At 49.7% G+C, this 14,159-nt stretch overlaps 2 protein-coding genes across 2 annotated transcripts; one reads left to right on the top strand and one right to left on the bottom strand.

The window, feature by feature from the left end:
• Positions 1-2,705: 2,705 nt before the first annotated feature.
• Positions 2,706-3,605, bottom strand: PSMB11 (proteasome subunit beta 11). Its single transcript, XM_014856402.3, has one exon. It carries the CDS (start codon positions 3,603-3,605, stop codon positions 2,706-2,708), a length of 900 nt encoding a protein of 299 aa, XP_014711888.1.
• A 4,009-nt stretch (positions 3,606-7,614) lies between these two features.
• On the top strand, positions 7,615-13,760 carry PSMB5 (proteasome 20S subunit beta 5). Its single transcript, XM_014856317.2, has 3 exons — positions 7,615-8,215; positions 8,930-9,236; positions 13,251-13,760. Exons 1-3 carry the CDS (start codon positions 8,018-8,020, stop codon positions 13,535-13,537), a joined length of 792 nt encoding a protein of 263 aa, XP_014711803.1. The 5' UTR covers positions 7,615-8,017; the 3' UTR covers positions 13,538-13,760.
• Positions 13,761-14,159: the final 399 nt, after the last annotated feature.

Genomic DNA, 14,159 nt, shown 5'->3' with positions numbered 1-14,159 from the left:
AGAGCCAGCTGTCTGTGCCCTGAAGGAAACAACAAGGAGGCAGCACCCCAAGCAGGGTGTCAGAGGGACAAGGGCTTCCATTCAGGGCAGGACGGGCAAGATCTCTGCCCCTTTGGTCTCACCCTGACGTCTGCATCAAACCTTCAGGAACAAGTGGAAAGAAGGAGGGACTGAGTCTTGGGCCACTCCTAGGTAGTGAGGGGTGCACTGGAGTGGGACGCAGGCCTTCACCTGCTCTCCTAGCCTCCCTAACACCCTCCTCCCATCCTCCCCAACCCATTAAACTTCGAGGGAAAAGCAGGGCACAGGGAAACAGGCTTGTCAGCAAGACCCTTGGGCTTATGTCTGGTCTCAAATACCTCATCACCTGGAAGGACAGAACCTGTCAAAGGAGTGAGGAGGTGCAGGACCACGGAAGGAAAAGAGAAAGGAAAGAAGCAGGGAGGTGATGAGAGAGGGAGACGGAAGAGGGGCTCCCCTCCTGTTCCGCCCTCTGCCTGGGTTCAATCCTCCTTTCCTGGTTTATGGTTTATGGGAAAAGGAGGGGCGCAGAGCATCCCAGGGGAGTGAGCACCGTGCAGTTCCCAGCCAGCCTCTGGCTGGGCTCAGGCAGCAACTCCAGGCTCCAGGACACCGCTCCCTCCCTACCTTTTCTCAGGATGTAGATGGGAGGATACAGGAGAAGTGAACTAATGGGATGCGCCCTGCCCCCTCCTCCTCTCTACTCTGGACCATTTTCCTAAAAGAAATAACAGGCTGGCTTTCTCCCCCATCAGGGCCACTCTCCTCATCCAGGTGTTGCTCTTTCTCTTCCAGTCTGTTTCTGGTCTCTGCACACAGGAACTGTGCATGCATCACCTGCCACACTCACGTGCACAGCTATCCTGGATCACACTGACACCAGGACACAGACCCACACACCTAGCTGCACGTGGAGATGCACCCACTCTGCCTGAGTCAATCAAACACCAGAACCCCGGGCAAAAGCTGCCCTTCCTCCTGTGCTCCTCCAGGACCAGGCTGCCCAGGGGGTCCCTGACCTCCAGTTATCATTCCCAGAGTCCCGCACCTCCTCCCCTGAGGCTGAGGAGTGGGGTGAGAGATGATGGGTTGCTGTGGAGACCACCAGCCAGATTCCTGGACCCTGGCTCCAAGGTTAGTCCTTCTGCACCGGGTACCTTTCTGTGGCGCCCATTCCCCAACACAATTTCCTCCCCTCCCTCTGCCCCCACTGACCTCCTTCCTGAGACCATTCCTCCCTCCACCCCAGTCATACCCTGGAGGTCTCCTCTGTCTGGCCAGCTCCTGCCTGGAGGAATTCTTAGCCCGAGGTGCAGGGTTGGGACTCACGGCTGGGCTGGAGGCTGGGAGGACAGGTGTCCAGGAGGGAGCAAGAGTGGCTGCTAATCTTGGGACTGGAAGATGAGGGGAGAAAAAAGACTCAGTAACCTTCCTTCAGGTCCCATCTCTTGGTCCACCAAGCTTTCTCCCCGACTTAGCCTGGGGAGGGGGCACGAAGCAGTATGCCCGCTGGAGCTGTCAGTCTGCACCTCCAAGTCAGGCTTCCAGGGGAGTGGGAGGGGGCCGGGAGGGGCAGAGAGGATGTGCTAACCCGACAGTCCCCACTGGCACAGCCACCTCCCTCTTTCTTTCACTCCTCAGAGGGAGCTACAGGAAGGAGAGGCTGGAAAGAAGGCAAAGGGAAGAAAGCAGGAGAAGTCTGGCAGCAGCAATGACGGCCCAAAAGACCAGAGCGCAAGGTGGGCTGTGGGATGGCTCCAGGCCCTGGCAGGTAGGGCCAGATGAGACTCTGTGGGCAGCTTCCCTGGGTTCCTCTGCCAGGCCCTCGGGCTCCTCTGGGCTCCTTCATCCCCGGCCATCAGGCAGAGGCTTGGCCCAGCTCCTCTCCCCACCTTACTCCCCAGACGCCTGCAGGGCCACGGTGGGGAGAGGAAAGACAGAGAAGAGAACCCGGGAGGAGAGGTTGTGCTGAAGGGGCGCAGCTCTGGAGCGGAAGGCCTGGGTCCACGCCACTTACTGTGTGACCTGGGCAAGTCACATAATCCTTTGAACATGTTTCCTCTTCTGTAAAGTGAGGATAATTTTTACTTCAAAGAGTTATCATGAGATCTGCCTTCAGTAAAGGCACGATCATTACAGTCATTAGAGTCAAGCAAGTGGGGGGGGGGCAGAGGAGGAGAGTCCCTCACCACCCACGGTGTCCACGCCGCACTGCCCCCTGCCCCTCCCAGCCTGGCCCCGCCCCGAGCCACTTTCCCCACCTCATTCCTCTCCCAGCCACCCCAACTCACCAAGGTGAGAAAGGGACAGAGACCCTGAAGCTGAGATGAGGATGGAAACAGGAGGAAGAAGAGAGACCAGGGATGGGATGGAAAATAGCAAAGAGGATGGAAAGAAAAGGGTCTAGCACCCAGCACAGTGGGTCTGGTGTGCAGCAGGCATGCAGTAAGTACTTGCTGAAAGAAGGACTCACCCAAGAAGGGGCGGGACCAATCTACTGGGCATCACTAGGAACGTGTTGGACAGAACCATCAATAGCTCTGGGAGGCAGAAAGGGATGGAGACTTGGAACAAATGAAGCTGGCAACCCATGAGGGCTGGAGCTAGAAGCTGTGAAGCTGCTCCCCCTGCTGCCCCATCCTCTCATCCACTCCCTGGGCTAGCCCCCCAAGTCCTGTCACTTCTCACAGCGTCTCAGTCTCTGCGGGCATCCTGGAGTCTCCGGGTTCCAGCCCCCGCGGAGAGTTCTCCACCTTTGCCAGCTCTGTGGGGGTGGCAGGCTCCGGATGGGCCTGGCTGGCCTCCTCCTCCTCTTCCTTCTCTGGCTCTGGGAGTTTCTGCAGCTCAGAGTAGAGCACCCAGGCATCATTGCGCGACACATACTCCCATCCACTCTCTCGCACGTGAAAAAGGTCTACAGAACCCCCAGAGTAAGCATCACGGTGGGTGGCGTGGGCCACGGCGCAGCGAGCCAGGGCGTAGGCTTCCTGGGTGGTCATGTCGTAGCGGTAGCCGCGGTCCAGCACACCATAGGCATAGGGAGATCCAGAGCCCACCGAAAAGATGTCCCCCTGCAGGCGGGTGCCATCGCTGTAGACATAGAAGAGGGCTGGGCCAGAGCGGTCCCAGCCACACAGGGCAGTGGCCACACACAGATCCAGCCCCCGGTAGTGGGACATCATGGCTGACAAGAGTTTGGCAGCACTGGCCACACTGGGCAGCTGCCCCTCCCTCAGTGCCCGCAGCCGCAGCTCCCGCTGTAGCACCCGGTACCATGTGGTACAGTCGGCGGAGGTGCCAGAGGTGGTGCCCAGGAGGTGCTGGTGCACAGGGATGACCTTGCGTGAGGCTGGACAGGCCACGTAGTTGCCACAGGAGGAACGCGTGTCAGCTGCAGCAATGACTCCGTGACGGAAGCGGAAGGCCAGGGTGGTGGTGCCATGGGCCAGCCTGGGGCCGTGGATCTGCAAGAAGGTTTGAGGGTCACAGCCCCGGGGCACAGCCCAGCCACCAGCCTGAGGCAGGTGAGGTGACAGTCCCTGGGTGTCCGGGGCCTGCCACTTGCATACATCCTGCAGAGCCATCCCAGGGGCTGAGTGAAGGCTGGAAGGAGCAAGGCAGGGATTTGTGGGCTGGGGTCAGCTGAGGAAAGAGGGACGCTAAGGAGAAGCTGGGCTACAGCCAGAACCAGTGAGGAAGGCATGTGATCTGTGGCTTCACTCCTCCCTAACTCCAAATCAGGCTTTGGAACAAGCTGATGGGGAAGCCCCCTCCTCCCCAGAGGACTGCTGAGGGGAGACAGGACGAGGCCAGCAGAGTCTCCAGTGCTGGGAAGACGCTGCCCATGACATATCTGAGCGTCACCCAAGGAGTCTCCTGTCTGTCATCCCCCAAGCACCTGGAGTGGCTGGGGGCTGGGTTAACTGCAAAGGAAAGGAGCAGCACGTGGAAGGAGTACAGCGGGCTCCTCTTGTTTTCCCTGCACAATGGAAAGAGACTGGTTTGTAATTCTAAGGCAGGAGAAACAAGTGACCTTGACCCCATAATGCTGAGTCTAGGTCTCAGACCAACCAGGGGTGGTCGAGGGGTAAGGTTGCTGGACCCTGACAGCTGGCCCTTCAGAAAGATGGTAGATTGGGGCAGAGTGACAAGCTGCAACTACTTCCAGCACATATGGAGTATATTTTACTTACCATTGCAGCTCAAAGGGGTGTTGTGGGAATGGGTTTATTCAAAGAAACAGACCCACACACAAAGGAAAGAGGCTGCACCCTCCAGACATCACAATGGTGGGGCTGTGGCATCAGTTTCCTGGACTCTCAGTCTAAGGACAAGTGTAAACCTGTCATGGGGAGACTGGAGAAAGCAGGAGGTCATGCTAAAGTCCAACCAGTCCTCCCTTCCTTTGAGTAGGACCACATGGGGATCTTACTGAAGAGATAAGAATGTCTCCTTGTTCTAAAAGCTAAGTCTTAGACACTTTATCCATGGATGGATTGCCATGTCCCCAGGTCAGGCCATTATCCAGCAAGATCTGGACAGTCAAATGGCCTCCTGACTGGCCACCCTCTGGTCTCCCCTCTAAGCTTATCCTCCACACTGACATGTTTTCCCCAAGGTATCACTCAAATTCTGTGTCTCCTCGGCTAAGAAACCTTGAAGAGCTTCAAGATCAAATCCAAACCACCTTCTCCACCCCACGCTGGCATTTAAGGCCCATTAGGACCCAATTGTAATTCATCCACTACAACGTCTTTTTACTCTATTCCTAATGCATATCCTTCAAAGTCTGGCTTGAGTACCAGCTATTCTGAAAATCCTTTCCAGGAATGGGCAGAGAGAGGAGAGGCTATGGGTTTGAGGACCAATAAGACCCAAGTGCTACTTAGGGCAATGAATCCAGACCTCCTTGGCAAAGCCTTCCTGGACCCCCCAACCTCACCCCAATCTATACTGACCTCCTCTCCCACCTCTGAACTACAGCATTTGTTCCTACCCACCCACCCCAACTTTACTGAGATATAATTGACATACAACACTGTATAAGTTTCAGGTGTAGACATGATGATTCGATACATATATATATTGGAAAATGTTTACCACAATAAGGTTAGTTAACACATTCTTTAATTCACATAATTACCATTTTTGTTGTTGTTGTTACGATGAGAACATTTAAAATCTATTCTCTTCACCTTTCAAGGGGCTGGCCCAGAGGTGTAGCGGTTAAGTTCGTGCACGCCAAACCCCTGGGGTTTGTGAGCCCAAATCCTGAGCACAGACTTACACACCACACATCAAGCCATGCTGCGGCAGTGTCCCACACAGAAAATAGAGGAAGATTGGCACAGATGTTAGTTCAGTGATAATCTTCCTCAAGCAAAAAGAGGAAGATTGGCAACAGATGCTAGCTCAGGGCCAATCTTCCTTACAAATAAATAATAAAATAAAAAATAAAATCTACTCTCTTCGCCTTTCAAGTATACAATACAGTATCATCAGCTATAATCACCATGCAGTACACTAGATTCCCAGAAGTTATTCCTCTTATAACCAGAAGTTTACACCCTTTGACCAAGTTTACCCTACCCTCTAGCCCCTGGCCACCACCAATCTACTTTCTGTTTCTAAGAGTTTGGCTTTATTAGATTCCACATAAAATTGAGATCATACAGTATTTGTCTTTCTCTGTCTGACTTATTTCACTTAGCATGATGCCCTCAAGTTTCATCCATGTTGTTGCAAATGGCAGGATTTCCTTCTTTTTTTGTGGCTGAATAATATTCCACCATATAGGTAACATTTTCTTTATTCATTCATCCGTCAATGGACACAGGTTGTTTCCATGTCTTGGCGATTGTGAATAATGCCACAATGAACATTGGAGTGCAGATATCTCTACAAGATAGTGATTTCATTTCCTTGTGATAAATACTCAGATGTGGGATTGCTAGATCACAGCATAGTTCTATCTTTAATTTTTTGACTAATCTCCATACTGTTTTAGTGGCTGCACCAATTTACATTCCCACCAAGAGCAGCACTTATCATTTGTACCTCTCCTTTTTGAGGTCTCCATGTGTAGGGACCTCGGACCAGAGAACTAATGTAAGGTAAATCGGGAACAGATTATGGAATGCCTTGAATGCCATGCTGAAGAGCCGAACTTTACAGAACATTTTTGAGCAGGCGAGTGATAAGATCAAGATGGTGTTTTAGGAAAATCAATCTGGTGGTAGAAGAATGAATTAGAGAGTATAGTTTGGGCACGGAAAATAAGGAGAAGGTTTCAAGAGTGAGGAGATAAGAAGCCAAAGGTTGTATCAGTTACACTGAAAAAGAAGGTGAGAAGCATTGCAGAGGAAGAATCAACAGGACCTGGCAACTTACTGGATGTGGAAGAAAGGAAGGGGAGTTGTTAAAGGTGAGTCAGGGCTTCAAGCCTCTGTGACTGGAAGAACACTGCTGTCATTCTTTCACGTATTCATTTGGCAAACATATATTAAGCACACAGTGGGCACAGAGATGAATAGTAGAGATATACCTATCTTTAAAAGCATACAATCGAGTAGGAAATAAACATACACTTAAAATCAGGTAAAATGTGAAAGTGCCTTAAGAGAGGTACAAATGCTATCAGTGGCAGAGTGACAGAACCCCTGACAGAAGGCAGAAGGAGGACAAGGTGCATTGCAGGGGCGACTGCAAAATAATACCTGCTCAATAAACAGAGGTACTCTGCATTTTCCACTCCAGCTAAGTGTGAGACACAGATAAAGATCTTCTGCTTCATTCCATTCTGATGGTTGGGCTTGGAAAGGGTTGCCAAATTTCAGCATTAAAAATACAACACGCTGGGGAAAAGGAGGGGCTGAGTTGGGCATCAGAGGAAAGAGAAATTTAGATATTGATGGATGTTGCCGCTGAAATCCACCAAGGAAGGCCAGACACTGACTTCATAGAGCCTTAAAGCAGGAGGCAACATTTCATACATTTGCCCACTTCCTTGCTTGTTATGGTTCCCAAAAGAGTTGAAAAATGAAGGTGGGTGGAGAGGGAGAGAGGCAATGAAATATAGCACATTCCCGACTAAAGAGCTTGTCTTAGCAAGCTTAAGTTTGGAGAACCGCTTGGTACATCTTTATGGAGTCTCCACTGTCCTCTAGGCTCTGAGGTGGTAAAGGACTATGGACTCAGTTATGCAGGAGCTGAATTGAGAATCTGGTTTGTGGATTAACTGGGCCCTTTGCTTTTCCTTCTTTATTCTTCTACCTGCCTTTTGAGCAATTCATTACTTACAAGATCTTCCAGCAGAGGGTGGGAGTAAAGAGAATATTGAATCATCCAAGTTGGTTACTGTTAGAGAACGTGGGCACTGTGGCGATTAATGCTATCAAACAAGAAGTATAGCATTTTTATAGTTGTTGCGCTTTTTACCGCAAACTACGGTGGTTCAACTAACTTCAGAGGAAAACGGCCTCAGAGATCATAATTTTACCCAGTATTAGAGGGTGCCCTTAAACAAAATGGCAACTCCAGTCGCGTTAATAGGGCGCCGAAGCCGTAGAGGTGTAAAGCGTTGCTGGGACGCCGGGCTGGGCGGGGACGACATACGCTAAGGGTTCAGACTGATTTTCAACCAGTCACGCCCTTCCCAAAGATGGCCGGCCCCACTTCCCGCGCTGGACATGGACGTTTCCGATCCCTTCCTATGAATTTGAGGTGAATCTAATCCATTACTGCTCTCATGACCAGAGTCAAGATGGCAGCCACACGCCTTTAGAATTTAAGGGTAGTGAAGTCATTCATTTTCCTCCCTCTCGGTGATAAAGGTCCCTTGCGTCTGGCTCTTGTTTTTGGAGGCGTGGTTGCCAGCAGTTAAAATGGCTCCCGGCTGGGGTAGATTTGATAGGACGTGAAGCTGCGACGGCAAGGCGTTGCCCGGCCGCTCTTTGCGGGCCGGTATCCCCTGGAGTACCTTCTGCCCTTACTAGACATGGCGCTGGCCAGTGTGTTAGAGAGGCCGCTACCGGTGAACCGGAGCGGGTTTTTCGGACTCGGGGGTCGTGCGGATCTGCTGGACCTGGGTCCAGGGAGTCCCAGTGATGGGCTGAGCCTGGCCGCGCCCAGCTGGGGTGTCCCAGAGGAGCCGAGAATCGAAATGCTTCATGGAACCACCACCCTGGCCTTCAAGGTGCGGACCCCGCCGCCGCGCCGGGCTGAGTCCCGCGAGCCCGCGCCCTTCCCGGTGTCACAGCCGGAGTGGCGGCCGCGGCCGCGAAGCCCAGGCGGAGGCTGGGGCTTCTTGTCTCCACCCCGGCGGTTTCGCTGTCTCATTGCGCCGGGAGGCCTCGGTTCTCGAGAGGGGCGGTGGGGCTGGGGGTAAGTGGGAGAAGGACCCCGAGGCTGCTTGGGTTGATCTCTAGGCGACCCCAGGTTGCTCGTGTCCAGGGAAGGGGAGGCCCAGCAGCAATGAACATTGGTAGAGGGAAGGCTGTTGTAACCGTACACCGAAGGTTTTGGAAACTAGGTGGCCCCGTTAGGCGAGGGTAAGCGAAACGCTATGGCATGTGGGGGAAGATTGGTGCGAGGGAGCACTGTAGTAGGAGCCAGACAATTGGGATTCCTGACCCAGCTTTGCAAGAACGTGCTCTGCGATCTTGGGCAAGTCATTCCATCTCATTGAACCTGTTTCCTCGTCTATAAAATGAAGGTAATACTGGTTATATCCATGTCCAAGGATTGAGGTGAAGCTCAAGTGACATTAGTCTGTGGGAAAGTGTATTGTGGAGTATAAAACGACAGAGGAGGAGATGTTCTGGGTTTGCATTGACGCAGAGAGAAATGTCAGGAAGATGTTTTTGTGGTCTGATGTGGCCTGCCTTGTGTTTTCCTCTGATCTTGACAGTTTCAACATGGAGTCATTGTTGCAGCGGACTCCCGGGCCACAGCGGGCGCCTACATTGCCTCCCAGACAGTAAAGAAGGTGATAGAGATCAACCCCTACCTGCTGGGCACCATGGCTGGAGGCGCAGCCGACTGCAGCTTCTGGGAGCGGCTACTGGCTCGGCAATGTCGAATCTATGAGCTTCGGAACAAGGAACGCATTTCGGTAGCAGCTGCCTCCAAGCTGCTTGCTAACATGGTGTATCAGTATAAAGGCATGGGGCTGTCCATGGGCACCATGATCTGCGGCTGGGATAAGAGAGGCCCTGGTGAGTTTAGCTGCAGCCACATGATGCTTGGGCTGACACTACAGCCAGTGGGGGCTTGGACGAACAGATGAATGAAGGGTTTTGTGTCAGTGCTGAGGATGTGTTGATTAGGACCTTCTTTCTCTTTGTTCGAGGAAGGTGATGTTGGGTAGGAAAAGGCCTTGGAGTTAGCCCTGCTGTGTCATGACTCCCTGTGGGACCTTAGGCAGGCTGCTTCTTTTCTCAGCCTCGGTTTCATCATCCATTACATTGGCTAAGTGAGATAATACATGTAAAGCATACAGTGTCTGGCACACATTTTTCCTTCTACTATCCCGTAAAATGAAAGGACCTACAGAGAGTTGAATTTGAGAAATTAGTTGGATAATAGACATAAAAACTCTAGTCACTGCTATCTAATAGAAATATAGTGTGAGGGGCTGGCCCCGTGGCCAAGTGGTTAGGTTCGCACGCTCCGCTGCAGGCGGCCCAGTGTTTCGTTGGTTCGAATCCTGGGCGCGGACATGGCACTGCTCATCAAACCACGCTGAGGCAGTGTCCCACATGCACAACTAGAAGGACCCACAATGAAGAATATACAACTATGTACCGAGGGGCTTTGGGAAGAAAAAGGAAAAAATAAAATCTTTAAAAAAAAAGAGAAATATAGTGTGAGCCACACATATAAGTTAAATTTTTCTAGTGGATATATTAAAAAAGTAAAAAGGAACAGGTGAAATTAATTTTCACAATTCATTTAATCCAAAATACCTAAAATATTATCATTTTGGCATGCGGCACTACCCCCATTTCAAGTGCTGAGTAGCCACACGGGGTTAGTTGCTACTGTATTAGACAGCAGAATTCTCAAAAGTTAGTCATGGGGCTGGCCCTGTGGTGCAGTGGTTAAGTTCATGTGCTCCACTTTGGCACCCTGGGGTTTGCTGGTTCGGATCCCCCGGCATGGACCTACTCACTGCTCATCAAGCCATGCTGTGGCAGGGTCCCACATATAAAACACAGGAAGATGGGCACAGATGTTAGCTCAGGGCCACTCTTCCTCAGCAAAAAGATGAGGATTGGCAGCAGATGTCAGCTCAGGGCTAATCTTCCTCAAAAAAATTTAATTAAATTTTTAAAAAAACGTTAGTCATTTCCTTTCTGTTTTTTCCTTTAGGGAGTCTTTGGCCTCGGAGGAGACTTTTGGGCTCATCTCCTTTCCTTGCTTGATATAATCACCCTAGGTCATGTTCTATCATCTCTCTCAAAAGAAATTCCTTAGCCTGTTTTCCTTTCCAGTTTGTAAAAACCTTGCCAGAGGTTCAATCTTGTATCTGATGTCAGTTCCTCTTCAGCCAGTTTTGAATGTCCCTTTAGTTAAACCAGAATACAGCTAGTCACTTTCTGTGTAAGTTTCCCCTGGATGCTTGAACACAGTTCTTCTTTGCTCCTATTGTTTTGCTTCATTCATTTACCTGCTTACTAAATGCCTAGTTTTCCTCTGTTGAACAACTGTAGGATACCCACAACTTTTTCACTTGCTTTGGAGAATATCAGTTCACTACTCAATGGAGGATGAATGAGGAGAGATTAAAAAGTGGATGTGAAGGAAGAGCACAGTTAGTTACTTTGGAAATTGAGATACTTTTCTCTTTGAAAGGTGTGGAAGAATAGTTCCATACATCTTGTGTGGTCTAGGGAAGCATTGTGGAAATGTTGCTTTGAACCCTGAGCTCCTGGGTTTGTTCCAGGTGGTGGAAACAGTGTAAGACAGTACAGAAACTGGCTAGCAAGGACAACCCAGGAAGCTGAGCATAACCTGAATGGTACCATGTCAAGAACACTTCCTGACAACCCATCCAATTCAGGATGAGTCAGCTCCTTGCCTCAAGAAGCAGACTGAAAAAGGATCACAGATCACTTAAGACAAGACTGAATGAGATGAATACCATTTTTAAAAGAACCAATAAAATGCTGAAGGAGTTTTGAGGAGAAGAGGATTACTTCTGAGGGAAGGAACCAGGGAAGACTTCATGGAAAGGGGGCAGTTGTCCTGAATGTGAAAATGAGAGAAAGGAAACATAATGGACAAAGGAAGGGAGGAAAGAAGCATGGGGTTTTGGGGGAGTAACTGGAAGTCCAGTTTAATTGGAACTAAAGGTGTGTGAAGGACAATAGTGAGCCATAAACCCAGAAGAGTAAACTGGAACCAGATGACGAGCCTGCAAGGCAAGGTGGTGGCAGTGGGACTGAGGAGGGGCTAGACTGGGGTAGACATTAGGAACCTCTGAACCTGAAAACTGGTAAGGGCAGTGGTTCTCAACCTGGCCTGCATTATAATCACCCAAAGAACTTAAAGAACAAGCTCCATGCTTGTCCCCCACCCAGACTAATTGGGAAAAAAAAAAAACCTGGGGTAAGTCCTAGGCATCTTTTTTTTTTTTTTTTTTTAAAGATTTTATTTTTTTCCTTTTTCTCCCCAAAGCCCCCCAGTACATAGTTGTGTATTCTTCATTGTGGGTCCTTCTGGTTGTGGCATGTGGGACGCTGCCTCAGCGTGGTTTAATGAGCAGTGCCATGTCCGCACCCAGGATTCGAACCAACGAAACACTGGGCCGCCTGCAGTGGAGCGTGCAAACTTAACCACTCAGCCACGGGGCCAGCCCTGCTAGGTGTCTTTTTTAAAAGCTTCCTTAGATGAGTCTGATGCATAGTGAGAGTTGAGAACCACTGAAACAGGAAAAAGGTTAGTCATGCCACTGGCAGAATTTGAAACTACAGGAGGAAGTGTGGGTTGGTGGGGCACAAGAGAGATGAGTTTGGTAGGTAGCAGAGAACCACTGAAAGTATTTGAGGACAGAAAGTTTGAATCTAAACTTGGTGACAGAGGCATCCAGTTGGAGAGGTCCAACAGATAGTTGGAATTGATAACATTTTTACTAAAATCTTTCTCTAAATTTTCATCTATCCTAGAAGTTGGCTAACTTTTTCATAAAGGGACAAATAGTAAATATTTTAGGCCTGCAGGCCAAATGGTCTTTGTCTCAACTACTTAACTCTGCGGTTTTAGCACAAAAGTAGTCATAGACAATGTATGCACAAATGGGTGTGACTGTCTTCCAATAAAACTTTATTTATAAAAATAGGCAGGTGGCCTGGCCAACCCCTGGTCTGTGCCAGCACTGTGAGCTATACATGTCATTTTAAATTTTATAGTAGCCACATGTAAAAAATTAAAGATAAAAAAGAAATTAATTTTCGGGGCCGGCCCTGTGGCATAGTGGTTAAGTTCAGCACACTCTGCTTCGGTGGCCCGGGTTTGTGGGTTCAGATCCTGGACGTGGACCTACACCACTTGTCAGCCATGCTGCGGTGGTGACCCACACATAAAGTAGTGGAAGATTGGCACAGATGTTAGCTCAGGGCTAATCTTCCTCAGCAAAAAGAAAAAAAGAAAGAAAGAAAATTAATTTTAATAGTCTATTTTATTTAATCCAATAGAGCAAAAATGTTATCATTTCAGCATGTGATACTAGCTTCATTTCAAATGCTCAGTAGTCGACGTGTGGCTAGTGGCTACCACCTTGGACAGTGCAGGTCCTTACAATGTGACTTAGAACTCCAGGCGTTATTCTCCTGCTGTGTGATGTGTGTCTTGTGCCCCTGATAACCTCGACTCTGAGGGCTAGGATTGTTTTAAATGTAATCTCCCACAGTGCCTGAAGTTCTGTGCTTGAAACCTAAGTCGTTTGAATTACACTTGCTTTTTGGTTGTGCAGAGAGGACAGGCAAGGTGGTTACTATAACGTGAGTTGAGATGAGGTGGGATGATGTAGAATCCTGGAGTCTTAATATTTAATTTGATTCCTTCAGCTTTTATTTCTTTTTTTAAGCAGTTTTATAGAAGTCCTATTTTCTCCTATTTCTGTTGGCCTCCCCTGGGTTTCCAGAGGGATAGAGTTATTGCCTGGGAGAATGAATTAGGTGTCAAAGGGGTGGGCATTTTTCTCCTGCTGACCTCATCCCTCTTTCTAGGCCTCTACTACGTGGACAGTGAAGGAAACCGGATCTCAGGGGCCACCTTCTCTGTAGGTTCTGGCTCTGTGTATGCTTATGGGGTCATGGATCGGGGCTACTCCTATGATCTGGAGGTGGAACAGGCCTATGATCTGGCCCGTCGAGCCATCTACCAAGCCACCTACAGAGATGCCTACTCGGGAGGTGCCGTCAACCTCTACCACGTCAGGGAGGATGGCTGGATCCGAGTCTCCAGTGACAACGTGGCTGATCTACATGACAAGTATAGTGGATCCACCCCCTGAAGGAGGGTGGATGTGGCTGTTTTGCATTTCTTGGGGGGGTGACTGTCGTTGGTAATCTGGGTACAGCACCCCATCTTATAGTGGAGGGGTCCCTGATGGTATTGATAATTTTGTTAAGCTCTGGTGTGTTGACCTCTACGTGTTCCCGGTTGTTAACGAGCTGCTGCGGAGGTGATCATTTGTTTTACTTTCTTGGATGGTAACATTACACTACTCGACCTCAGCCTGTGTTGTGTCTTTTGTCCACACTGTCCCTCCTCCAAGCACTTTACAGTCAAATAAGCCAGGACAGTGGGAGGGAAGTGACTGTAATTACAGGAAACAGTGGTGTAAAGACATTGTCTAGTGAATACATTAACGTCCCCACTCATGAAGCTAATAACAAAGGCAAAGGAGAGGGAGGCAGGGAGGAGGGAGAGAATTCCCGATTTCGTTTGCACAGAGATGAAAAGTTGATGAGGTGGAAAGATGCACAGGGCTGTACCAGGCTGAGCTGCAGAGGAAAAAGCTCTCACCCTGTGGTGGAGGAGGGGAGGCGGATGCTACTCGCAGAGCAGAAAAGTGAGGAGGGTCAATCCTGAATCTTGAATGTTAGCTGAATCTTGAATGTTAAACTAATTGG

Source organism: Equus asinus, chromosome 2, assembly GCF_041296235.1.
Source record: "Equus asinus isolate D_3611 breed Donkey chromosome 2, EquAss-T2T_v2, whole genome shotgun sequence".
NCBI classification, from domain to species: domain Eukaryota; kingdom Metazoa; phylum Chordata; class Mammalia; order Perissodactyla; family Equidae; genus Equus; species Equus asinus.
Note: the sequence above shows the minus strand (reverse complement) of the source record. Positions and strands in the feature narration are given on the sequence as shown.

Excerpts from the sequence above, each read along its gene's own strand:
- PSMB11 (XM_014856402.3), bottom strand. The coding sequence starts at position 3,605 with ATGGCTCTGCAGGATGTATGCAAGTGGCAGGCCCCGGACACCCAGGGA.
- PSMB5 (XM_014856317.2), top strand. The coding sequence starts at position 8,018 with ATGGCGCTGGCCAGTGTGTTAGAGAGGCCGCTACCGGTGAACCGGAGC. Across the intron at positions 8,216-8,929 it reads CCACCACCCTGGCCTTCAAG|TTTCAACATGGAGTCATTGT; the intron begins GTGCGGACCCCG and ends TGATCTTGACAG. Across the intron at positions 9,237-13,250 it reads CTGGGATAAGAGAGGCCCTG|GCCTCTACTACGTGGACAGT; the intron begins GTGAGTTTAGCT and ends CCCTCTTTCTAG.